Source organism: Cuculus canorus, chromosome 3, assembly GCF_017976375.1.
Source record: "Cuculus canorus isolate bCucCan1 chromosome 3, bCucCan1.pri, whole genome shotgun sequence".
Classification (NCBI taxonomy): Eukaryota; Metazoa; Chordata; class Aves; order Cuculiformes; family Cuculidae; genus Cuculus; species Cuculus canorus.
Window position 1 is genome coordinate 69,388,004 of NC_071403.1, and position 27,998 is coordinate 69,416,001.

At 40.7% G+C, this 27,998-nt stretch overlaps 1 protein-coding gene across 4 annotated transcripts in view; it reads right to left on the minus strand.

Moving 5' to 3' along the window:
* The window catches only part of RP1L1 (RP1 like 1), a 43,032-nt gene that overhangs the window by 11,935 nt on the left and 3,099 nt on the right, over nucleotides 1-27,998 (minus strand). For 3 of the 4 annotated variants that reach the window (XM_054064044.1, XM_054064042.1, XM_054064045.1), the window contains exon 2: nucleotides 14,231-14,888. In XM_054064044.1, the coding sequence (XP_053920019.1) occupies nucleotides 14,231-14,869 (639 nt within the window). In that variant the 5' untranslated portion in view covers nucleotides 14,870-14,888. Of the gene's footprint in view, nucleotides 1-14,230; nucleotides 14,889-17,839; nucleotides 17,971-27,998 lie in introns of those variants that run through there. The other variant, XM_054064043.1, reaches the window with a different exon arrangement.

A 27,998-nucleotide genomic window follows, 5' to 3' on the forward strand; every position in this document is an offset into this window, starting at 1 on the left:
TTTTGTAGTGAAAGCTGTTTTTTGCCCAGGACATTTCCTCACATGGTACTGTGTCTGTATATAGATACTTCATTCACACTCATCACAGCCGTGTTGTGTATTCAGAAAATAGGTAGTGTCAATGACAGCTTCAGGAATCGAGAGAGTGGAGCTAGCTGAGTTATTGAATTTATATATACTGTACAAACCAAATCCTTTCTTATGGAATACACCTGTGTTATGTGACTTAAACTAAAGGGTTTGTTATGTAGTATTTCTGACATCATCAACTGTTTAGAAGTGTTTATACATAACATAGTTGTGAATGCCCCATTGCTGGAGGTGTTCAAGACCAGGTTGGATGAAGCTTTGAACAACCTGATCCAGTGGAAGGCGCCCTTGCCTATGGCGGGGGGGGGGTGGGGGTGGAACTGGATGGGCTTTAAATATCCCTTCCAAATAATTCTATGATTCTATGACAGTTTTCTTCCTAATATCCTGCAAGCTTAATCTCTTTAAATCTCTTGTCCTATTGCTACAGATCCTGCTAGAAAGTACCCCCACCATCTTTCTTATAATTGTCCTTTAAGTACTGAAAGGCTGCTGTAAGGTCTGCCTGGAGCCTTCTCTTTTCCAGGCTGAACAACCACAATTCTCTCAGCTTGTCCTCATAGCAGAGGTGTTCCACCCCTCATTTTCATGGCCTCCTCTGGACCCACTCCAACAGGTCCATGTCCTTCCTGTGCTGAGGACTTCAGAACTGGATGCAGGGCTCCAGCTGAGGTTTCACCAGAGTAGAGTAGAGAGACTGAGTTGTGTTCTTCAACCTCTTGGTCACAATTCTTTTGATGCAGTCCAGGATACAGCTGGTTTTCTGGGCTGCAAGAGCACATTGTTGGCTCACACCCAGGTTTTCATCCAGTACCCCCAAGTCCTCAGTAGGTCTGCTCTCCATCCCTTCATCCTCCAGTCCGTATTGATACCAGAGGTTGACCTGACTAGGTGCAGAACTTTGTACTCGGCCTTGTTGAACCTCATGCGGTTCATGCATTGTCCAGATTCCTCTGGATGGCATCTTGTTTCTCGGGAACATCAACTGCACCACTTAGCTTGGCATCATCTGAAAACTTTCTGAGGATGCACTTGATCCTACTGTCTATGTCATTGATGAAGATGTTAAACAGTATTGGTCCCTATACAAATCCCTGAGGGACAGGACTTCTCATGGATGTCTACTGGGACACGGAGCTGTTGACCACTATTTTCTGAATGCAACCATCCAACCAGTTCCTGATCCACTGAACAGTCTAACCATCAAAACCATACGTGCCAATTTAGAGAGAAGGATGTTGTGGGGAACCACGTCAAAGGCCTTACAGAAGTCCAGATAGATGATATCTATAGCTCTTTCCTTGTCCACTGCTGTAGTCACTCAACCATACAAGGCCACTAGGTTCATTTGGCTGGACTTGCCCTTGGTGAAGCTGTGCTGGCTGTCGTGAATCAGCTCCCTGTCTTCCAAGTACCTTAGTATGGCTTCTAGGAGGATCTGTTCCTTATCTTCCCCAGCACAAAGGTGTGGCTGACAGGTCAGCAATTCCCAGGGTCCTCCTTTCTACTCTTCTTAAAAATGGGTGCAATATTACCATTTTTCCAGTCAGCAGGGACTTTGCCTGACTGCCAATGCAGGTGATGTTATCTGCCTTAGCTGTCACAATCAGTGAAGAAAAATAAATGCCAGTAGGATGGGATGTATTTCATTCTAAAGCAGCAACAATAGCTTAGATATTTGGTGCTTTCTTTTAAGGTGGGTGTTAGATCTGAAAATGCCCCAGTGAAATAAAATGATGGTTACTGGTTGGTCAGCTCAGATTTTTTTCTTTGATTGCTGAGAGTCATCATTATCTCTTCTGAGCAGTAGTCTGCGAGGAAATCCTTCTGGTAAACAGATTCCCAACTTCCCTCAGGCTGCCACAGCAAGATTCTTGAGTACTAATGCCAGTATACTGTATTACAAAACAGTATCACATCCTAGTCCAATGTAGCCACAAACCCCAAAGGCAACTGACCATGAACACTTAGAAACCAGTGATCACCTGAAGAACTTGTGACCGAACAGTAAAGGGAATGCTCTGCCCTATTGTTTCTCCACTAACTCATCACACTTGATTGTAAATCAAGTTTTTCACAATCTAGGCTTCTTGCATATTGGTAGAGGACAGTCAATATTTCTGGGGGACAAGTCATTCTACCTCAGGAAAGCCACCTGTTACAGGTGGTAAATCTCCCATCAGACATACTTGCCTCTTTCACTTAATAGAGAGAAAGTAAATTATTTCATTGTAGTTGTCTATATGTATATACCTAGAGCAATTTGAGGTGTTCTAGGGTATCTAAGATGTGTATAAGGATAGTCAACAGTGTACAAGACTGTGTCTCACCTGACTATCACCTGAAACAGCTACCATGTTCACATAGAGACAGAAAACTATCTTCATTTGCAATCTGAATCCCAAAACCTGGTAACTTCAAAAGCATTATAACCTATGATAAGTGAGCAGTCAATAATAAAATGGAATAAAATGAGCAGCATACAATAAGGATCTTTGGTGGGTTAGGAAACAGTTCATTTGGATTGCTCTGGCCCCATTCAAGTGCTCCTTTGAGCTTTCTCAATGTAATTACCCTGTTATATGAACTCATGGGAAGGGTTTCTCACAGTTAAAGCACTAGAAATTCAGAGACAAAATCCACCAACCAAAATATACAGGGAGTAATCATTAGTTTGCACTCAGTGTGCTGAGGTAGACTGCCATTAATGCTTTATTGCACAATCCCTGAAAAATAAATTCTCAATCTTACTGTTAGACCTGATCCAAATCCCACTGTAGTCAATGGAGAGAAACTTACTGACCTCTTCATACCCAGGGTCAGGAGCCAAAAGAATTATGGAAGCTTGAGTGAAATTCTGGACCATAAAGCAGGAAACACCTTGCCAATACTTGCCTCTGTTGAATTATTTTTGTCTGTATCAACCATCTTCTGGCCCACAAAGAACAGTGGTGTTTTCAAGATCGGGTGCCGCCTTGTGAAAAAAATGACAGTTTACTGTGCTTTAAACCTTTATGCACCGACTTTTCCAAGGAAACGTCAGCTATGCCTTTATGTTTCACTGAGGTCTTTGTAATTTTGATGAAGAAATTGTGATTTTTTTAAAGCAGTAAAACTTTTGTTTACTTGCCTGCTTCGGTGGCTCCCAGTCACAATAGGACACATCATGTATGGAGTGGTTCAAAAAATGCTTAATGTTCTTTCTAATAAAAATGTTTCATAGAGATTACTGTAAGGCTCACCAGGTGTGGGGTGGAAATGAAAGGACACCCTCTCTTCTGACCTATGTCTTTTTTGTCAGTTTGGGTGCTATCCATTGAAGCGTAGATTGTTGCTTTTCAATACCTAGCACAAAGTGTGGTCTCACCAGGGACCTCTAGGTGCTACTGTAACACAATTAATAATCAACTGTCATCCACACCTAAACAGAAGACAAAGATCCTGCCTCTAAAATAAGGAATACTGTTGCTTGTTATGTAGAACACTCCTCTGGGTTTTCCCAGAGAAGAATGAACCTTCCTAAATCTTACTCACCTCAGATGCTAAATATAGATCCCAGTTTCTGATGAAGGTAAAATATCAGGAGATACCCTTTGTTTTTCCTCTGCTGGCTACCAGCCAACGAAAGACATTTGAGAGTCAGGGAGAGAAAGGAAGACATGGTTGAGATCACTAGTCCATAAGCTAATCCACCTCCTAAAGAAGTGCAGAGGTGCAAGAGAGAAGCAGGAAAAGCTTGTAACAGATGTGTTCAAGAAAAGGCTAACTGACTGCCTGTCATGCTGACTCATTGCTCTTTCATCTATTCCCTTTTATCTTTCAATCATATTTACAACTCTTTGGAGCACAAACAGCCCTTTTGTTTTGTAGTCGTACTACATTCAGTCCAGGGGGATCCAGGCTCTGAATTGGGGGAATCTCAGTTTACCAACAAAAAATTTTGTATCTTATTCATGTAAAGAACCCATTTGCCCTTCCCCAAATTTGCACCAGAGGAATTAGAGAGTGGTTATTCTGGGGAGTGTTGTTTTTAAAGCTATGCTAATCTGTTGGTCAGGAGTTGAATCACGGGGTGTTGCCACTACCTGCTCACATACATATTAGCAAATTAGTAGAAAAAAAGAAGGTGGCAGGTGTAAGAAAATGAGTTACTTGATCTCACTTTCTCTAACATCAGCATGGGCAAATTTGCCTACGCCCTACCACAGTGGAACACCCATATTTTCAACTGTGGAGAGGCTCGTGGACATGGCATGGGTGTGTATTTGACGAGAAACCAGAAGGTTCTCCCGTCACATTAGAAGGAATGCAGAGCAAGAGTTAATATTGGGCTTAAAGTAGGGAACTATTGCATGGAAGTGGATCTAACCCTCTGCATTGTAGCACCCAAATGACCAGTCCAGAAAAGAGTATACAACTTTCCTCCCTGTCCCAAAATACACAACTCACACAGTCTCTTACACATCACATCAAACTTCAGGTCCCCAAACCCACACACAGAAAGCAGGACAGATGCCAGTGTCCTAGGCTCCCGCAGTAGCAGGTAACCCACTAAATATAAATTACATACCGCTATGTTTTTGTAATGCTTATGCCATGGGAATATTGGACAGTTCATTGCTTCAGATGCTGAAATGCATCAATAAAAGATGATTTGTCATACCAACACTTCTAAAAACATCATCATCTTCTAGATGTCTACAGACATGAGCCGCCTAGTTTTCTGATGTGGCCACTGTGTAGAGCTGCATGAAAAATAATAGCTTTGGGAGTTGTAATCTGGAAACCAAGCTATGAAGCATCCAAACAGCCAAGCAAAATATGTGAAAGATAAGAGGAATAGCTTACTGCACTACTGTCTCAGTCAACCACAGGCAAAGATGATGTTTAGCTATTGCACTGCTACTTTCCTAGAGTATTCGCAGTAATACTAATAATACTTTCCTAGTAATACTTTCCTAGAGTATATCCTAGTAATACTTTCCTAGAGTATTCGCAGATGCCTGTTCCCCATGTGTGACACTTTGCACCAGCATGAAGAGAACGTTCTGAATGTAGCCCTAGAAACAGTCTGGATGAAGTTCAGTGGTCACTGGAAATCAACTGGGTAGCAAGAGAAGAGAAACACTCCAAGGAAAAAGGGGAAGGAAGAGGAAAGACTGGGGGGAAAAAAGCATGAAGAAAGCAGAAAAGGTTTTGAGAAACAGATGAAGTGTACAAAAGGGGGAGGAAAACTGGCTTACAGCCTCCTTCAGATTGGAAAACAGGCTGCTAGGATCATATGAAGGGTGCCATAGTTAATGCCTTTCTGGAATATGAGCTGGTTCCTGATGAAGACTATGGGAGGCTTCCTGAGGACTTCCACTGAGAGCTGTATTGAGTTGGGGAGGTGCTCACATCACACTGACTTCATATGTAAGCTTTCGATGGCCTTTTCCCTACCAACTCCCCCTGTCAGCTCAAAATGAGGTCTGACACTCTTCTAGTTCTGAATTAGCCAGAGAAAACAGAAAACTGCCATTAAGAGTGCAAATTTTGACATAGAAGAGAGGAAGGCATTTCTTAGGAAGTTTTTTGCTGCGGGTATTTTGCACCTTTTAACACTCACCAGTTCCTCACTGAAATCAAAGTCCATCACCTGCTCCTTTGGCACCTCGCTCATTAAACCTGGTCCGTCCAACATCGGCATTTGAAAATTACGAGTCTGGCTAACATCCCCCCCACAACAAGAGCCTGCCCTTATCCTCTCTGAGGGCAGGATTAGCTTAAAAACTGACAAGCCTTGAAAAATAGTAAGCATTTGGTTCTTGTGATTAGTTTGTGGTGACTGAGTCAGTGGGAAGGATGCAGTTCACAAGTTCAAGCTATTCCTTGTGATCAGAAGTTCTTGAAAGTTATTCTCTTTATATGGGGAATCATAGAATTACAGAATGGTTGGGTTTGAAAGAGACTGTAAAGATCATCCAGTTCCAACACCCTTGCCATGGCCAGGGACACCTTCCAATGAATCAGGTTGCTCAAGCCTCATCCAGCTTGGCCATGAACCTCCATGGATAGGGCATCCACTATTTCTCTGGACAACCTGTATCAGTGTCTCACCATTCTCTCAGGAAAATATTTGTTCCTAAGATCTAATCTAAAGCTCCCCTCTTTCAGCTTGAAAACATTCCCCCTCGTCCTATCCCTGCACTCCCTGACAAAGAGCCCCTCTCCATCTTTCCTGGAGGCCCCTTTCCAGTACTGGAAGGCTGATTTATGGACTCCCCGCAACCTTCTCTTCTTCAAGCAGAACAAACCCAACTCTCCCAGGTTGTCCTTGGATGGTCGGTGCTCCAGCCCCTGGATCATCTTTGTGGCCTCCTTTAGACTCGTTCCAACAGGTCCATGTCCTTCCCATGCTAAATATCTACATCATGGGTGAAAAGTTACTCTAGCTGGAAACTGCAGGGGAAAGAGGGAAGCATGACATAGATGTGCTCCAACTAGCTGTACTGAGTATGCAAACCCTGTTGCTTCCTGATCAAGTTCAAAGATCCTTGTGGCATTGTTCCATAGTTTTACTATCCCACGTGTCTCTTGGCCTAAACATTTGTGCATTGTGGCTCAGGACATAAAGAGAAATACATTTTTCTGTAAAACCTGGTTTAATTGAAGAGTTTTCTTGTTATTGTGTTTAGGATTTCACTCTCAATTTGCAAAGTCTGTAGTACAAACATGAAAGCTGGAGAGTTGCTTATTTCTACATGGTAAAAGCACCTCTCCTGAACACCTTGCTAAGAGTTGCAGTGGAATCCTTTGAAATCTCTCTTCAAAACCCAAAAGGAAGAAGCAAACTGACAAAAATGCAAAACATGCTATCTTTTCCTCTCCTGTTATTGGTAAAATCTCCAAAATTTGCATTTGGAAAACCAGATTTCCCTATGAAATAAACCAGTTTTTCCTGCAAAAATTCTTTGCAGAAACCATAATTTCTGTTAAAGAAAATTCACATTTTTTCCAGGAGAGGGTGGAAGTCTGCTATTCTTTTTATTCTAGATAAACGGATAAATAGAAGCATCATGTTCACAAATGTTATTGTATATACTCAATAAAATATTGGAAATGTCTTTGCCCTGAATTAAATTCAAAAAAATTAGAAAGCAATTACATTTTGCTACATTATTATTGAAAGAACAAAACCTCCTCAGGCTAAGGGAATCGTTTGCATTTGGTGTATGTTAGATAAGAAAGTATTAGATTTGGTGTATGTTAGATAAGAAAGTGGCTAGCATACAGGGTCCATTTAACTACATTTGTAAGGCGCTGTGCCAAATGATCTCAGGGCATTTCAAAAGTTCATAAAACACACCTGGATATGAGTCTTCTTATGGATCAGGTTCATGGAAAGTTTTGCTGAGGTTTACAGAAGTTTTTCTTCATTTGTGTAAATCTCATTGGAGTCATTGTGGTTTTGGCATGGAATCAGAGAATATTGAACCTGGAATCTGTGGTTTGTTTTTAGCCTATGAGTCACACACATGGTGGGTGGAAAGTGTTGCAGCTCACCTGGTAACAACAGTTTGCACCACACAAGAGACTTAAATTGCTTGCAATTATTCATACCTGAACACAGCAGAAAACCAAGTGTCACAGTGACTATGTCAACATGGAACCAGAAAAATTAGGCATCCCAAGGAGGGAAATTATCACTTTTTTCCTCTTATTGTATACACCATATTTTAAATCAGCTAATTTGCTTCTATGCATGCCATTTCCAGCTTATGGTTCCATTAGAGTCTTGATGACACCTGTCATTAAGACAGATGATCTTGGTGGACAGCCCAAACATGAGTGGCCTAAAGGATGCCTGCAGGCAGGCTACAGATGTCCTAGAAATGGTTATATGGATTTATAAATCTGAGTCAGGAAATATGTCAGACAAGCCTGTTTCCTGGCCTTGTACCCTAAGGTCACAGTAAATGCACTCATTATTATCAAGGACGGTTTAGTGATGATGGTTGGGACTATACCTTTACTGATAACAACTAAAAATAAAAGTTCTGCCTTTACTACTAAATTAAACAACTCTGGATGCAGAAAACTACAACAGAGTTGCCTGCACTGTTAAATTGTTAGGATCATCTTTGGTGTATTTAAAGCCAGGATCATCTGACGCTCTCCAAAAAAAATCCTGGGGAGATGTGTGAGCCAGCACATCCCAGGGATCTTTACTAAAAGGTAGCCTTCAATGCGGCCATGTGATTTTGGAGACTGTGGGAACTGGACCCTATTTTGGAGGCTACATATTATAGGTATGTATGATAGTGCCATTGGGTACTGGGGCCAGAGAATGGTGGGTGCTGGTGGATGAGAATCTCAACATGAGCCACCATTCTAGTGGGAGGTGTCCCTGCCCATGGCAGGGGGTGGGAATTAGATGCTCTTTAAGGTCCCTTCCAGCTCAAACCGTTCTATGATTCTATGATTTTATGTGCACTTGCAGTCCAGAAAGAAATCTGCATACTGAGCAGCGTTAAAAAAAGTCATGACCAACGGGTCAAGGGAGGTGATTCACTCCACTCCACTCTTGTGAGACCTCCCCTGGGGTACTACATTCACTTCTGGAACCCCCAGCAGAGGAAGGACTTGGATCTGTCTGAGCAAGTCCAGAGGTGGGCCACAAAGATGATCCGAGCGCTGGAGCACTTCCCATACGATGACAGGCTGAGTTGGGATTTTCACCCTGAAGAAGAGAAGACTGAGGGGAGATCTTACAGCAGCCTTCCAGTACTTAAAGTGGGCTGACAGGAAAGCAGGAGCCTTACCAGGACAGGATGGTTTTAGGCTGAATGAGGGGAGCTTTAGATTAGATATTAGGAACAAATGTTTTCCTGTGAGAGTGATGAGGTACTGGCACAGCTTGCCCAGAGAAGTTGTGAATGCTCCATCTATGGAGGTGTTTAAGGCCAGGCTGGATGAGGCTTTGAGTAAGTGGGAGGTGTCCCTGCCCATCACAGTGGGTTGGAACTGGACAGGCTTTAACATCCCTTCCAACCCAAACAATTCTGTGATTCTGTGATACTATGAATGTGCCTTGATTCTATTCAGTCTACTAGAATAACTGTAGCCCATGGTACTGCTTCTGGCTGAGGAAGATCTTAGTCTACAGGTTGCTGGAGACTAGCAAGATACACTGGAAAATGAATCTCTTCATATGTGCCTTTCTATGTTTCTTCACAACTGTTAGAACTGGCCACTGCCAAAGACGTCTTGATTTGACCCACAATGGTTAGTCTTGCCACAGCATCTACTGTGTCTCATTCCGAAGTGTACACAAATATAGAAGAAAAATGAAGGTGCTCACCCCAAGGAGTTTCTAATAACTAATCCTTTGCACTCTGCAGGAGGCATTCCTGAAGAGGCATTCCTTAACTCACGATTGCTCCCCTGATTAACTTGCACAGAAATTTCCTGATCCCTCAAGGAAATCTGGTTGCATACAGTGCTCGTTCTACAACATTCTCACTAGTAGAGTCTAAGGCAAAAGAGAGTCTTTCTGGTCATCTACTCTGCTTTTGTACATGATAGACTGGATCAGATTCACTCATTAAATATAACAACTTACGGTTACCCTTGAGTGTGCCTAGGCAAAAAATCCCATCTAAGTCTTGGCCTGACTCCAACAAACATAAAACTAGCCACATCCCTTGGAAAACTCTTCTGATGGTTGATAAATCCCATTTCAGAAGCTCATAGTAATTACCAGCAGTAGCCATAAACTATGTAGACTATTTGCCATAACACAGTGTGGTTTCAAATGCCATACAAGGAGGAGGATTGGACTTTAAGGAAGAATTTGGGGGGTTTTGTTTTAATTTAAGACAGTCAGTAAAAAGAAGGCTTAATGATTCAAGAGTAAGTGCAGAAATCAGGACAGCAGTCATTTTGTTGGGTTCCTGTGACTTAAAGTCTTAATGACTGTTCAGCTGGTGGACTCTGGATAATTGCCATTTGTAAGGGAAATCCTCTGTTGCTGTGTAGTTGCTGTCACATAATCCTACATGTCATTTCTTACAGGTTGTCTGTGAGGATTTCTGGCCTTTCTAGGATCTTCATCTACCTCTTTACCCCTAAAGGCATTCTTCCCTCTCCAGAGGCAGGTGCAATAGGTGTACTTTATCCTGGGTTAGATTCTGGAGAAAGAAAAATCCACTGTGTTGTATAAGATCTTCGTAGGACAAAGATGAAAGTCAGTCTGATGGAGAATACCTACAAATTTTTACTCTACCTTTTTTTAACAGAATCATAGAATGGTTTGTGTTGGAAGTGATCTAAAAGATCATCCAGTTCCAGCCACCCTGCCATGGGCAGGGACACCTCCCACTGGATCAGGTCGCTCATAGCCTCATCCAACACCTCCAAAGATGGGACATTTTTATTGAGATATCTGCTCTTAGTAGTATACCTGGTTATTTTTCAGTGTAGAACCGATGTCCCTAGTTAAAACCAGGTAAGCTGTCATTTTCTCATCAGTTAAGTGATCTTCAGATGTAGAGTTCCATGTCTTATATTTGCTAGTGTTTAAATATCTCTAGTACTTTAAAACAAGCGTATGAACACCTTGGCCTAATTTCGGATGACTAGTCTTGGTCTTTCAGTCTTCTGTAGTCAATAAAGAGGGACGATCACCTCCAACAGGCAAAATGACAGCCCATCATAAATGCCTAATAAGCTGATCAGATTTAGACAAATTAAATCCAGGCTGGTCTATCTCTTATTGCATAAATTTGCACAAAGAATTTCACTGGCAAGTTAATGACAAGTTAATGTTAACCTAAATAATGAATTTCTCTACTTGGTCGCTACTTTCAGTTAGCTGCCTGGAAAGTAACACTTTTTACTTGCTGAATATTTAACTGATTTTTCTATGCTAAAATCAAGTTAAATTTCTCTCCAGTTCCATAATCTTCAAATCATTGTTCTGTTTCAGAAACTGACAACAGAAAATCATGGTTAGTTTGGCAAGAGAGACTTGTGGTACTGCTGAAATCGGTACTTAAGCCTGCCTGAGTACTGAAATACCAAGTCACTTCAACAGGAATAACTCCTCCTTCCTAGTAGACAGTCTGCTTGAAGCTTAAGAGTAGAACTACTGATTTAACCTCATTCAGGGCTTCAGGTGTGAGGATGAAAACTCAAACTTGTAAATAACAGTCAAATCACTCAGGGTTTATGCTAAACATTGGTATCGAGATCTTTCAATCAGTGTTTCCACTGACCTGAGTTTTGTATAATTGTTATAGGCTAATTCTGCATTCATAACACAGAAAGGCTCTCTGGTCCAAGAGCAGTGAATGCCCCATAATGTGGGATACAGACGAAACTACCTGGGAATAGACTGACCTTCTGTTGGAAATTCATGAAGTACAATTTTTAAAATATGTGAGACAAAAATAAGCAGACAACTGGGAGCAAGAGAAGGTAAAACAACGGCAAAGGGTGACCACAAAAACAAGAGCTCTGCTGGCCTCCAATGGATCATGATGTTACAACACCGCCTCACAATGAACTTCATCTGTATTAGGGTCCTGCATAGCTGCACATGACCACCTTCTGACTTTGTTCCATGAACAAGAAAAATGGGTAAAATATTCAGTTGACTTAACAAAATCACTTGTATTCCTTCCTTTCAGGTAAAACCTTAGTAGTCCAGATGTATTATTTGGGAATGAATCTTACTGTTATTCAGCTAATCTGTCAAATCTTGGGAATAAATGACAAAAGTTACTATCTCCGCTTCCCCCACACCCACCAACCAGCCTTCTTTCCAGGAAAGAATGGCCTCTAATAAGGCTTGACATAGACATGTGATAAAAGAAATTATCAAAATTATTAAAAGAGAATTATTATTCAATGAAAATAATAAAGAAACAAGGAAACCAAGAAATATGAATCATCCAGACACCCTTGAATAGTCATGGAAAAATGAAGGCTTGATTTCATTGTCCCTAGCAAAAAAAATGCAAATCTAAATATAAAGGCAAGAGGTACATTCAAAATTAAACTTAGACACTAGTGGAAGGGGTTTTTTTTAGGAAATACCCCAAACTGTGCTACAAATTCACTATTTTCAGTCCTCAAGGAAACCATAAACATCTAGTGAAAACTCCGGGACACAACCAGTTGTGTACAGGGAACAGAGTTCCTGAAGATGTACAGTAAGAAAAATTAGAGCTTAGAAGTTTTTTCTGGTTTTAGAAGAGCAGAAATTATTTAGAGAATCCTTATAAAAGGAAAAGATTGGGAAAACTTAGACAGACTGACTTTTTTGTGGTTTAAGTGCTTTGCACCAAAGATTAGGGTAACAGTTCCAGGAAATCGTGATAGGAATGACCATTGAATGAGCAGTAATGACTAGTTAAAAAGGAAGAGGTAAGTGATTGAAATTAAGAATGCCCCAAAAATGACTTCAAAATATTTCCCAGAAAATTATTAATAATCATGTTTCCTAGATTTGCGTAAGCTGATAACATTGATCAGGTTAGACCCCCAGATTCCCACACTTATCACTGTGATATTCTACACAAGAATAAAAGGAGTGCAAATTAAATGAATACCTTAAATGAATAAGGTTGGGAAGATGGACTGTCTGTTGACAAGAAGGTAATGAAAGTTTTCATATCCAAAAAAAGAACCCTGTTTTTTATTCTGGAAGATATCATTATTGCTACATAAAGGATAATCTTGAACTCTGTGGCATGCCAGAAAAGAGAAACTAGCTGTGATAAAGCTCATCAATATCTTTTCAAGTGATGTTTGTGTGCAGCTTGGGTTGAACCATTTCCTGAAAGAAAGGCTGAATTGGGAGTGGAGATGCAAAACAAGCGACGTAGCTTATCACTTAAACTGTCAGCAAAGATATTAGCATGCAAAACTTAGTAGGTCCCATCAGCTACAAATATTCCACAGTGATCACTTCTGGTCAGTTAGTATCCATGTCATTCTAGCTGTGTCTTGCTCGGTCTTGTCACATTGGGATGAGTTCAGTCTCTGGGAGAGTAGAGATCCTTAGGCAGGATGATCACCGCTGCAGAGCTGCAAATGTGAACAACAGCTGCATATCTTTCCATGGAAAGAAAGATGAAGGTTGAGTAATAGTGAAGATATTGTGTTTGCTGAGAGTGTATTTATTGTATATCCCAGCTAAAATATTGGTGTTCATAACAACAGTAGAGGTAAGGCTTTATAATGACTGGAACAAAAGTTGTGGGAAACTCATTTAAGAATCACAAGTAATCACTGCACTAAGTAGGAGGAAAACCATCTCTTTAGAGAAATAGGCAAAAAATCTCAAGAATGGAAGAAGTGAAGAATGAGTTTCTACCACAACTTGAGATTATTTACTCCATGGGGACTGAACTGGAGCCAAGTCTTGAAAGCTGGAGAAATTAGTGACAAAATAAAATACTTATCCATAAATTATAACATATCTTGGTAGCAGGGTTAGATTAGTTGGGGCTTTTTCATCATTCATGTTGGCTACATTAGTAGCAGTAAAGCAAGCAGTGCTGGATCCTATTCTTCAGAATGAAGGTCAACTGAAGCAGCCTCAAACGCAAGCTGACCACATCAAAACAACCTGTGGTGAGTGGTCCTAGACCCTAAATCTAAACTGTTGGGATGCTGTCACTCTGGTTCAAGACCAAACCAGGGAAGGTGTTAGGAGTTTAGCAGAATGGAGAAGGGAGGGATGAGATACCACTCTAAAACTTTTTAATTTAGTCGTATTGTTGCAGCTGTGGTACACAGCAAATGTCACCTTGCAAATAAATTGATGGAACCTGGAGAAAAAGGAACCTAACTGATTCTGGAGACTTCTAGAAGCCTATCTTGGGCCAGCCCCAAATACAACGGTCTTTCAGCTTTTTCTCAAGAGCTATATGGGAGCTTAGCGGCTTATCTCTCTTAAAGAAACATTTAGACACTGCCATTCAGGTAGCTGAATCTGAAACGAATCCAGCTCAGGTATCCATAGTCATTTAGACAGAAATTTGGAAAGCAGCTGCTTAAAGTGTCTATTTCTTTCCACAGGGAAGGCAAACACTGATGTGATAACACTTGTTAAAATAGCTGACCAGCAACAGGTACCAGAGATACTTGCCTTCTTCCCATCAACAGTGTAGAGCTTCTTCACTGGGAATTGCAGGATCTCTGAAATCTCATCCAGGAGTGTTTTGAAACTCCTGGCATTTCTGCGGTTCAAGATAATTGAGCGTCGAAACCCAATTTCTCCATTCTTAACTAGAGTGATTTTCTTCGGTATTCTGGGGCCGTGATGGGTGAAAGGTGAGGAATAATCTCCAAGCTTGCCCTCCTGAGCTGCTCTTCTCAAGGTACTTGAGGGACGGCCATTCTGTGGAGGGCCTGGTCTGTGTCCTGCAGAAGTAATGCTAATAGGCTTGACGTATTTCTTGTCAGAGCAAAGGTAGCATCCCCCATCCTCCAGCTGGTCCAGCTCACTGATGCAATGTATTCCTCGTGGGGTGGTGATGGTCCGTACCCCAAATGGCAGTGGGACCCGATGAGAAAGGTCATCCATGAGTGCATTGAAGCTCTTGAAGCTTCGGTGGTTGATGGCCATCTTGACTCCTGCAAATTGAGGATCTCCACTCTTGAAGAAGGTTATTTTTTTGGCTGGGGGTACCTTGGTGACAGTGCTTGTCCGAGCCACGGAGGGAAAGGGCTGCTCATAGTTGAAGGAGCTGGTGGTTGACAGGTAGTCTGCAGGCACCTGAGTCATCCCTCTTGCTTAAAGGTAACTACAGGAAAAGTAAAAAAAGAGTAGGGTTTGTTAGAGTCATGGAGAATCAGTGCCTGACCAGCATGGGAGCAAAGTTTGTGTTCCTTTGAAGAGTTTTGCCATCTGTGCTTGATTAAATGCAACATGGAGTTGTGAACTCACTGGCTCAAGAAGTTACAAGGAAACGCAACAGGAAGAGTAGCCATAACCCTGCTCCTCACAGTTAAATCATCCTAGTCCTGCAGAGGCCAATGATAATTCAGTCAGTGTTGGTCGCCTCTAAAGCTCAAAAATTATGAGTCAGACCCCAAGCAAAACCCACAAAAACTGATATTTGTGTATTGTTTCCCTTTTGAGTTTTGCGTCTTCCTTGCTTATATTTTTGAGGTTTTCTGTGAAACTATCAGAGCCAGTGATTATTTTGGTTATGTGTTTACAAGCAAAACACTGAGATTCTCATGTAACCCTGCAACCCCATGAACTGGCATATAATAAAAACAAAGCAAAACTGAATTTGTTCATGTAGCAATGGCACATTGCAGTATGCAACAAGTCCTGAGTGTACTGAGGAGCAGAGTAGCCTGGTTTCAGAACAGCTGCAGATTGTCATGCCATAGTGTGCTAAGGTAAGGTCCGGATGAAAATCAGTGGCAGTCATTTAAACGGAAAACGGTAAGAAATATCTCAGGACGTGAAACAGAACTACAAAATCTGGTTCTGCTAAAGAGACTGCTAAAAACACAGAGAGAATGATCCACCCAGTTTGTGTCAGAGCAGCTGATGTACTTCACTTTTAATGCTAAGATGACTTTGGTGTTTAAGTCTGGCTGTACAACACCATCTTCTGGAAAACAAGTTTTTGTAATGTCCTTCCCATGGTGAAGACAAGCGGAAAAAAGTCTAGACTCTACATTTTTGTTTGCCATTATCAAATGTATTGTCTTAGAAGTCAATCACTAAAAAATTCAGAGAATCATAGAATGCTTTGGGTCAGAAGGGACCTTAAAGATCATTCAGTTCCAATGCCCCTGCTATAGGCAAAGACACCTTCCACTGGATAAGGTTGCTCAAAACCTCATCCAACCTCGTCTTGAACACCTTCAAGGGTGGGGCATCCACGAATTCTTTGGGCAACCTCTGCCAGTGACTCACCACCCTCACAGGAAAATTTTTCTTCCTAATATCTAATCTGAATCTCCCCTCTTCCAGCTTATAATCAGTTCCCCCTCATCCTATAAAGTCTCCCTGGAGCCTTCTCTTCTCTAGGCTGAAGAACTCTGACTCTCTTAGCCTGTCCCCTTAAAGGACATGCTCCAACCCTCAGATCATTTTCGTGGCCTCCTCTGGACTTGCTCTAACAGATCCATCTCCTTCAGATCCCATATGGAATGAAATTGCTACTCCAAAAAAAAGAAGGTATTTTGGTTTTGACATTAAAAAAAATTTAAGTTACACTAATTACTACCGCTGAAATACTGGCTGCAATGAGTACAACAAATATCTGTTTCATGAATAGGAAGAGTGATTCCACAGTTCACTTTGAATTAATCGCTCAAACTTAAATGGAGACCCTCAAAACAGCATTTAGAGATGTCATCTTCTGATCAGAAGTCACTGCACACAGATAGGCAGCAAACCATTTGAATTTTAGAAAGAAATGCAGTGGCTTGGCTTGTGGCTTGCAGAAGGTGGTTTGGCTACAAGCAACTACATCAAAATTACTTTCCAAAGGATGCTCTTAGTTGACAGTTTTCTATGGCAACTTTAAAAAATACCCGACAAGAAACATTTTTTATTGTTCAACAAATGAGTTAAAAAAAAACAAAAAAAAAGCATTTCTAATGACATGTTTCCTTCAGTTTGCTCCTGGTTACACTTCTTGCAACAGCTGAATAAAGTTCTAATTTCAAGAAAATATTCACGCAACTGACAAATTATTCTTTGGATGAGCAGTTTGGTGACCACTGTAATTAGTAGTAATTTTGACATTGATTGCATTCAAAATTCCATAAATGCTGATTTTCTCCACCTTTCAGAACAAACCCATTGTTTTCTTACTACTCTACTCTCAAGCGAAATATTTATGCACATTTTACTACAGCACATTCACTCCTGCAATAAATGGAAGTTCAATGTTGGCTAGGTGAGAAAAAACATTAGGCACAATTTGAAAGATTATTATTTTGACAGATCTCTGCTTTTTTATATCCATGCACACTGACAAAGATTTCAGGATGATTTATTATTTCCATGTACATATTTCACCAAACAATTATTGACTTATTCATTTCCCACTTAAGGTCAATCCCTCACACTATATTCCAGGAGAAAAATATCTCATTTCTCTATTTTTCAACAGCTTTAAGAAAGGCATTTTTAACATGTTCTCTATGAATCCCACCTTAGAACTTTCAAACACTAGCAGCATGATTTCTAAACAAACCCATTATCCAAACTGTAATCCCTGTACCGATGGTGGTCCACAGTATACTGGTTGCACTCACAGAAGCCTAATTGCTTCCGAAGCACTTTTTTCTACTTTTTTCTCAAGCTGTTAAATCATATTGAAAGAAGTACAAAATATTAAAATAAGAGACAAATCATAACACATTCTCCCAATACTAATTTTTTTTTAGGGAATAGTTTCACAAGACTGTTAAGGGACCACGAATATAAAGGAAATTTGTCCCTTAATTTAAGGGTGATAGAGTCAGTTTTCCACCCAAGCCTAGGCAGACTGTCATATCTGCTCTTATGAAGCAGTATATAACATGAAGGAAGAGCCTTCCACAAAAGCTTTGCTTGAAATATAAACACTTCTCACAGGGAGAAGTTTTGTACTATCCATTTGAAAATCCCTAAAGGATTCTACTACACATCTGGCAAGGCAACAAAAATGGTCATCTTGCCCAAATACATCTTTTTATAGATCCATAAGAGAGGAGTCTCAATGCATATTTTTGTACTTACATTGAAATACTTCATGCATCTTGCCAAGATGACTTTTTCTTATAGAATATCCAAGAGATTATAAATAAATCAACAAAATAATTTAAAAAACCCAACACAGTCCGTCAACCACCTCCAGGATCTAATGTATTAGACAACGCATGGAGAGCGTTAGCAGGTTACATGCTGTCAATCAAACTGTCCTCAAAATGACTGACCACAGCTTGGAGGGTTAATCAGGACTGTGTTGCTAAAGATAGAAAGAAAAGCTTCCTAAGCTGCTGGAAAAGGGTTTTAGTTTGCCCAATCCTTCTCTTGCTTGCGCCCATGTAACTCAGGTATAAATCTGGCTCAGTCATACTTCTCTCAAATCACACCTGTATAAGTGAAAATGCATTTAAGGCCAAAAAGGTAATATTTTGCTCTTGCATAAAGGCATTCAGGGATCTGGAAAACTTTCCTAAGCCACCCCACCCATCATTTCATCAATCTACCCTCTCATCAACAATACTTTGGAATCAGATTTGACTTTTGGGTAACTGCAAGGAAATCAATGGAACTACAGTAAAGATTATGGTAGCTCCTAAGAATATATGTAGAAGTTGTTAGTTCTCAGCTGGCTGATGGTCACTTAGTCAGGGCATAGATGAGTGAAATTCATAACAATTTTTCAGTGAAACACTATCTTAACAGGAAAGTCTGGTGAGTCCTAACCCAAGTATTTTCAAACTCATGACAGATATCAAAATGCTTAACAATTGGATCACTGAGATTTGGACATGAAATTTGAACAGGCAAGGAACCTGTGAATGACAAATAATGGGAAATAGCTTGTTTATTGTAATTCAGCTATGTGAGCCTTCATGCTTTCTCTCATAATTCCTTTTTGCAAATAAAAGAGGGCGGGAACATTTCCCATACAAGGACATGCTGAGAGAATAGGGCTTGTTCAGCCTAGAGAAAAGGCTCCAGGGAGACCTTAGAGCAACCTTCTAGTACTTAAAAAGGGACTACAGGAAAGCTGAGAAGGAGCTCTTTATCAGGGAATGCAGAGATAGGACAAGGGGGAACTGATTTTAGCTGAAAGCAGAGAGATTTAGATTAGAGGGAGGGTGGTGAGGAGCTGGCGCAGGTTGCCCAGAGAAGTCCCTACCAAGAGGTGGTTTTGCTTGAGTTTAATACCAACTCTGACAAAATCTTGGGTGACAAAGAGCAGGAAAATAGATTTGTTGCCTTCAAATTCAATGCTTTTCTCTTTTTATGAATCAAAAATCTCAACTTTTGAGACTAATGACTAATGTCATTTTCCATTCAATATTTTGGCTCAGTTAGACCAGAAACACTCCTTGTTAATAAGATCACTTTAACATTTAAGGGCACAGAGCAATTTGTAATGAGCCTTTTCCTAGAAACATAGTTAGATCTTACCAAACATTGATTTATCTTTCTTGCCAGAAACTCCCACCTTTTCTGGGAAAAAAATTCAAATGAAAATCTTGTTCATGATTTTTTTAACCAGTTCCATACCAAATGTTAATGTTGGCCTATTTCTGTGTGGAAGAAATGACTTGGTAAAAATGGAAGCTACAATTACTTTTATGGGAAGAGATAACCAGAGAGAACACCAAACTGCTGTGAGCAGTTCAGAAGCTGCAGGGCAGGACAATCATTTGGAAGCACCTTGAAAGTCTGGAGAAATTAGCTGAAAATATCTCCAAGAGAAGAAAACACCAACCATGTGTAAGGGACAGTAAGTCTCCACGCAGCAATACAGTCTGACAGTCAGCAGCTTTGCAGAAATAGATGTAGGGGTCCTTGTGGACAAGAAGTTGAACAGGAATCTACAGTGAACCCTCATGGCAAAGAATGCCATTCACATACTGCAATGTATTAGCAAAAGTGCCCTAAGTAGGCCAAGAGAAGTCATAAATCCCTTCTGCTTGGCTCTTTTGAGAGCACATCTATACATTGTGTCCAGGGTTGCACTCCATAGTACCAGAAAGATACTGACGTACTGGAGCGAGTCCAGCAAAGGCCACCAAGATGACAGGACAAAACAGGAGCACACTATGTGCAGGGGGAGGATGACAATGCTAGAACTATTGAACCTGGATAAGAGACTTGGAGGCGTGCATATAATTGTCTAGGACAATAAGTACCTAGGACATGGAACAGGTATAGTATATAGAGAGCCAAATGCTTCCCAGAGGTGAAAGTAAAGCACTAAGATGTGGCGGATGGAACTGGCAGCATGAAAAATGCCATATATGCATAAGAAAAAATTCTTCATGATGGTGATCAAAGACTGGAACCTAAGATGTGGAGAAAAAAACACCCCTGGAGATGTTAACAACTCAGCTGGGCACCCTGATCTATTTGGCCTGGCTGTAAGTGTGTGATTGGACTAGAGACTCTCCGAAGTCCCATCCAGCCTCATTTATTCTGTGATTTAACAAAGTTAAGGCAGCTTCTCCAAAGGTTGTCTGCACTTGCCTTGGCTCAGGCTCATGTGCTAATTAAGATCCACCTAAGTGCCAGTTTAACGTGATCCATCCTTTGTAACAACCTAAACTGTTTCATCATTAGAGGTTTTTTCCATGATGTGACAGAATACTCCACTTCCAATTACTTTAATATTAGTAGCTATTCCTTTTGTGATTACTGGATTTTTCTCTAAGAAAATGAAGAATTCATTTATAAATGCGAGGTAGATCTTAGTAGAGGTTTTTTATTGTTGGTCTGGGGTTTTGGGAGGGCTTTGGTGAGTTGTTTGGCCTTGATTTGGTTTGTTTTTTTTTTTTTTTGAAAGAATGTACTCTTTTTTCTTTATTTCAGTGCATATCAGTTTGAAACAAGTCAATCTTTAAAGCACAGCAGTTCAAGTTGTATTTCCAGCTATAGCCTTCCATGCAAAGGATTACATTGCACTTAACCTAGGTAAGCAAGAAGCCCAGCTTTCTGGAGCATAAGAATTAGTCTCAGTGATCAGATTCACTTACAGCAAATTTCCCTCCTATTCTAGATGCATTATCTAATTAGTTTTCAGCAATCAAGCACAGATGCAAAGAAATAAAATCCTATGGAATTGCTAAATAATAGGTTTCTTTCAAAGTTCCTTACTTTTAAAAACATTTATTCTATAGACAATGTCTACACACCTGCTACACCCATCTTCTTCATGGACTTTAAATATGAACTTCAATCCCTTCAATATGAGATAAAATACAGTTGACAAACGTTATTACCTTGCCAAGAGTCATCCTCACCATGCAAATAACAGGAGCATTTATGAAGCTGAAGACCAAAGATCACGGGATCAGTAGCAGTTTAGAGTGTAGGGACTGAGCCATAAAGATCTGGTGACAAGATCGTGACCACAGACCAGACAGAATTTATCAAGGCTGGATCCTCAGCTCTATACTAACATTTTGTTCAAACTTCTGAGTTATGAGATTTGCTTTCTGCTTTGGAGCAGACATAAGGATAGTCGTACATGAGTACAACATAATAAAACAAGATGATGGATGACACATGGAGCATCTGCTAGGTTGTCCTGGTGAATAGAAAGAGACAGGGACATGATGGTGCCCATTGGTTATTCTTTCGCCTACATATCCTGTTGTCTCACATCAATAAGTTCTCCGAGATTCTTCATACAGTTGTACTGCGACAGCTCCCCTGGGATGCCATTAGTCACAACCCACTGTGAAATTAAAGCATTCTTCCACTGAAGGTAGCAGAGAAGCCTTAACACAGAGGATTGGTTTTCTTTTGCTAAAGAAATGTAGGATTTGTCTTCCCTAGAGTGAAACCAAGGTCTTAAGAAACCAGAGGCCAGTTCACATATTCACACTTGGCTGTGATCAATCAACGTAACAACTCCGATTACACCTCTCTGTGACTGTTGCTGTTGGAGCTTGTTGTATCTGGATGTTTCAGACTGCATTCAGTTCAACTCCAGCAACAGCTCAGAAATATCCCCAGAAGATGAGGGTAATGCTTTGTTTTAAAGGGTATTTCTAGTGCCAAAACCAGGCATTTCCTAAGAATATTGCTGTTCTAAAGATCCAGGGTTTTAGGTAACCCTCACTGACCTTTGCTGACATTTATGGCTATACTGGGGAAAACAACTTTGCATTTTCTTTTGAGGTGAGCTCAAAGTTTTTTGTTCAAGTTGATCTGCATGTTTATGCCAGGAAACTGATAAACAGATGTGCTATTTATCACACCAGATGGAGGAGACAACATGACAAGATTGGAGCAGATTGCCAAACTCAAACCTAGAACTGACACAACTAATTACATGAAAGGAACAAGATCACAAACACATATATGTATTGCAAGAATTAAGCGTGGGTTGAGCAGGGTGTTAACAGTCCTTTTGTCTTCTCATAAAGACTGTCTGGTATGCATGTCTCTTGATTATGTGATCACAGTCACACAAAGTGGCTCCTCCACCTCCCGTCTCTCACTCCAGGTCTGTTTTCATCTCCAAGAAGGATGTAGAAGCTCAGGTACAGAAGAGGCTTTATAGAGGAGCAGTTGAGATTTCCTAGGCCAGTTAACTTGTATGCACACATTCTTTTAAAGGACCCAAGTTTTACTTCTTCATTTTCCTGTCTGTAAAGGGGGATGAGCCTTTTGACCTTATTGTCCTCTACAACTACCTGAAAGGAGGTTGTAGCAAGGTGGGTGTTGGTATCTTCTCCCGAGAAACTAGTGATAGGATGAAAGGAAATGGAGTCAAGTTTTGCCAGAGGAGATTTAGATTGGATATTGGGAAAAATTTCTTTACTGAAAGAGTGGTGAAACCCTGGCAAAGGCTGCCCCAGGCAGTAGTGGAGTCCCCATCCCTGGAGGGGTTCAAAAACAGTCTAGATGTGGTAATTTGGGACATGGTTTAGTAGGCATGGTGGTGTTGGGCTGACAGTTGGGCTTGATGATCTTAGGTGTCTTTTCCAACCTTAATGATTCTATAATTCTATGAAGAAAGAGGCTGAACAAAACTGATTGTGTGAGCATCCAGAAAAGCAAAACAGCTGACTGGAGCAAGCAGCTGAAGAACTAGGAATATGCCCGAAAAACAGGACCTGAGGCAACGCAAGCCAAAAACCGTGACACCCAGGAGCCAACTACTGAGAAATTAACCAAGAAAGCCACTATGAGCTTTGAAGATGTTTCAGTCCACAACTAAATCTGGACACGGCAGCTAAAGGCAGTGTGTCAGTAGAAGAAACTCACTGTAGTTTCCTGCAACTGCAGGTGTTGGAAGCTTGCTTTTCCAATTTCCATTCTAACCTACTCCAACCCTTCTTCCTAAAGACAGCACCTAACTCTGCAAATATACAGACACTGCACACGCTTCCTGAATTCAATGTTGGGCTATCCACATGTGCAACAAAACAATGACTTGCATCCTAGTATTTTCATCCACCGTAAGGCACAAGTTAATTTCCAATATATCACCATCATTTTCCAGTTTCACATTTCCAACAAAATATGTTCTTGAGATTATTAAATCTTTGGTATGTGACATATACTTTTTTCCAGTATGGATTTCATTTTTCTAACAATCCTAGGTCCATTTCTGATGCCTGCAGTTCCATCCAAATTATTATCATTTGTGAGTTCCATTAAAGTAGATTTTGCACTCTTAAAACTATTTTAAAGTCTATAAAATATTAATATTAATTAATATTAAAATATATTAAATATAGATACTCCTATATTTCAACAGCTATACTCTTCTTTCTCACTTTATCAATATGTTGATTACTGAATCTGTGGACAGCTTTTAATCACCCAACATTGTGTCTTCTAAAACCATTTGAAATATTTTTTCAAGCCAAGTACACACAATATAAAGTCAGAAGCAGTGAAGATTTTCTGTCATCATGTGTCTATTTGGCCTTCCCTCTACAATTCTACGCTGTATAGCTGTTTATTTATTTCTGCCTTAACATTTCTTCCGCTATATTGGAAGACACAATGTCTCACCTGCAATGACTATCTCTTTTTGGCTTTGAGTAGTAGGGGGAAAAAAAAATCAGGCATATATAATCTCTGACTTTCTCCTTTATTCATCTCATTTAGCAACAGTTGCCTTTAGAGAGTCATGCAGTGGATTTCTCTATTCATTCTTAATGTAAAACGTGTGAAAGTGATCAGCAAAGTCAATCTGTGAGCTTTGCAATATTTTCAAGGATTCCTCTACTAATTCTTTACCTTTTTTTTATAGTGACTTCTTCCCTCACTTTAAATCCTATCCAAACTGCTTTTCTCTAGTTTTCTTCTTCAGAAGATTTTTTTTTAAGGTATTCAATAACTTGGCCAGTTTTGAAGAATTGCCCTCCTTTTTAATTTATTAATGTCCTGCTTTTTCTGCTACATTTGCTCTACCCCCAAGATTTACATCCTTTCCAGTTTTCCTTATTCTTGATTTTAATTCATGTCAGCAGAACTTTGACCTCTCATCAAGAGTAGGATTAGTAATACTGGTATGCTGGCCAAAGTCCAAATTTGGTGATTTCTGAAGTTTAAACTTGTGGTTTTTGCTTGTTACTTTGAACACAATGAACTGTTCTTTCTTTTCCCCATCCATTGAACCTCAGGACTCACTGGAGCTCACAAGATCTCTTGGGATTAGTGTTTGCTGAACACCTGCTCCTTTGGGGCACTGTGCAGGAGCACAAGCAACAATGTTTTCCCTGATCGACTGCATAACAGTAGTGGGTATTTCCTACACATACGGTCTTTCCTAGATGTTTTGGGCCCTTTCTGGAAGAACAGAGTGGTGTGGCAGTGTACCATAGTCAGGGGACTCCGCATGCGTTCGACTCCAAACAAGGTTGGAGAGATCACGTGCAACCAGGGAGCAGGGACAAGGATCAGCCAACGCCTGGGCACCGTGGGACAAACGTATGACAGTTGGGCAGAATATTTCAGGCTCAATGTGAATGTCTGTACTGTCTCTACTTGAGACTGTTACTCTAGTCTTTCTTCAGACTCACCAGAGAGATATAGCATCTTTTAGGCTACAGCTAACTCTATCTTGGAACTATTCTTTCTTTCTTTCCAACGTCTTGAAATACAGATCAAGGTGATGGACACAGATGGTGACAATAAGGTTGTTTCATCACATGCATACCACTCCTTGTGCCCTGGCTCTAAATTAACAGAAATTAATACTTTAACTGCTAACAAAGAAGGGGGAAGTAGGGGAATCTCCCTGGATGACCCTTCAAAGAACATTTTTTAAAAGTACTTTTTATTTTTAATTGGATAGAAAATAATTACCACAATGGAAACCTGAAATATTGGGCAGAGGGAGCTAAAAGAGTGTGTCACGTTTCCTTGTAGACTGACCCTTCAAATAGCATTCCTTTGATGTTTTTGAGATATGATAAGGTAAAAAAGCTATTTTAAATCCAATGAAAAATTTTGTTTCACCTTAATTTTCTTTTTACTCTTTCAAAGTAGTTGAATGTTAAAAAAGAAATAGAAATTTCACATTGAAACATTTGAAACCTCATGAACAGAATGGTTTTGGTCCTTTTAAAGACTCAACACTTGAACCTGACATTAAACAGATAAAAAAGTCAACTACCGCCCCTCCTCTACTTTAGCTGCAGTTGAGATCCACTTCTCTTCCACAGTAATGGACACCACCTTCATTAGCCTCAGTCTGCTTTGCAAGAGACTGGCCATTTTCTGCTGCCTTCCCTCCACACCTTCCCCAAATTCCCTGGTACTTCTTTCTCATACAAATTCTCTCTCCTGTTGACATGATGCTCTCTGTGATGTCAGCCTGCAACATCATTCTCCACATTCATGGTAGCAGGCCAAAGGTTCCACTGGTAAGTTTCTCCTATCCTTCCTCTGAACTCTTCTAGATGTGGGTCTGACAACACTTTTATCACGGTTAAAAGAACACCTCCTTATCTTTCACCACAAACACTTCGCTTCCCCAGCCCTCCTTGCTGCAAACAACCTGTGCTCATATAACACTCAAACTCACAATCTCCATGTCGTGTTCAACGCCTACATCTCCTTCACACCAAACACTTGTGTCTGGGTTGTTGCCAAATCCTAGATTCTTGACTGTAATCTCTCAAAAAATCTCCTGCCATCCCTTCGTGCTAAAAGACCTATATGTCTCTGAGTTAGCTATCTCAACCTTTATAAACTTCAACAGCTTTCACAACACTATGCAAGGTCTACTGATAATCCTGCCTGTAAAATTCTTCACTTCTGCAATCTAGTGTTTTCCCTGTTTTCCCATATTTTCACATTTACCTTTACCACCCTCAGCAGCTCTGAGCATCTTCACCTTCTCTTTTCTTGCTCCTGCCTCTCCTGAAGATTACCGGAGTTGGCCAATTCAGCTGACACTTCACAATTCATGGAGCAGAAAGCGTTCAGATACTATGGTAAACTGTGACATGTGAAAGTGTGGGGAGAGATGGAATGCCCCTTGCTGCTGTGCACCTCTGTTCCCTGGCTTGATACCCATCCTAAAAAGACAGATCTTCTAAAACATGTAGGAGTTAATGCAAAGCTTATATAACATCACAGTCATCACTTAGCTCTTCATCACCACCAGTTCCCAGCCTGCATCTGATCCTGACCTGGATTCAGATGTGAATACTGTCCCATTTGTCCTGTCTCTCACTCAAAGGCAGATGCGATAAGAAATAGCAAGATTATTTATTAAGAGGCTTTGCGTGCCTTTGAGGAAGCTTAAAGTGATAGCATGTCGAAATGGGGAAATGAATCCCCAACAAAACAGGAATAGGTCTGGAAAAGTACTGCAAGAAACACCTAGGATTATTTAGGCTGGTTTTTTTCCCATGTGTTGGTCAAGTGCCACGTTTTTCTGACTTCACTGTTCACTTTACCTGAACTTTAATGGCAAGGGCATCTGCCAAACATGCGTATGGGCTTGCTGAGGTGTTCACGGAGGGCAAGTCAGAACTACCTCCCTGCAAGACCTCATGGCCAAATCTCAGTGACATGAGATTGGCTTGTGCGGTTAAGCAACAAGGATGACATCAGGTGACTAAGCCTGGTCAGCTAATGCTAAAAGAATGCAAATATGAAGAAACCAAGCCACTGAGCAAAAGAAACCTCTGAGCAGTTTGTGTGGGATAATTCCAAATAAACTTTGATGCAAAAGTGAATGTTCCCTCAAGTAGCACAAAAAAATTTCAAGCACACTTGTAATTTATGGAACCAACTGTAGTGGCTGTCAGTTGCCTCATGTTTAGGATATATCTCATTATTCTTATGTGCACTTCTAGTACCAGAAGTTACTGTAAATTAGCTTATTCCTAGTAACTCTAGTTGAAATATTCTGAATTTACAACTCTGCAGGTTATTTTTATTACCTGTCATAGCCTTATTGCTTTCTGGGCTTCAAGAGGAATGCTCTTCTCTTCTCTTTTATCACTCTCAGTGCAACCCAGTACGACACTGGAGGTTAACCGGCACCTGTATGTATGTCTCCATAAGGTAGCAAAGAATCCACTTCTCACTCTCACAGCTTTACTGACTACACAAGGCTAACTAAGTCTAAAAACACATTTGTTTAAGGAGTAGAGATGAAACGCTAGGCTAAGTAAGTTGAAAAACACGTTTGTTTAAGGAGTAAGGCTGACACAATGTGGCTCTGGCATGAGCATTGTGTCTGTTGAGTAAGCAGCTATCATTTCTACAGATTCATTGCTCCTTTGGATTCCAGCAGTGCTCCGAGGCTACTGCTGAGATGGCTGATGGGAAACGCACGTGTTAGAACATCCACACTGTCAGACATCACAGGCCCAGGCTTGCTGTCAGGGACAGACTTGCCCGTCACCATACTGTCATCAGGCATGCATGCACAAGAAGGTCACCTCTGCTCTCTGGATGCTGTAACACGAGCCAACCTCTCTTTGCTGGGAAACATTCAGGTGGTCCTGTGTATGCCATCACCAGATATCCAAGCCTGGCTTTTTCCAAGCATGTTGTGTATGCCAAGCTACAGCTGAAGCCCAGCAGACAGCACAGACGGTGGGTAGAAAGGAGGCAGCTCGGGAAGCCTGCAGTGCTTAGGCTCTCCCTCCATCTCATAGTTGAATAGAAACAAACCTATGTGACAGTCACAGTTCCCAGAGCAGCAGAGAGAAGAGGCAGATGCTAAAAG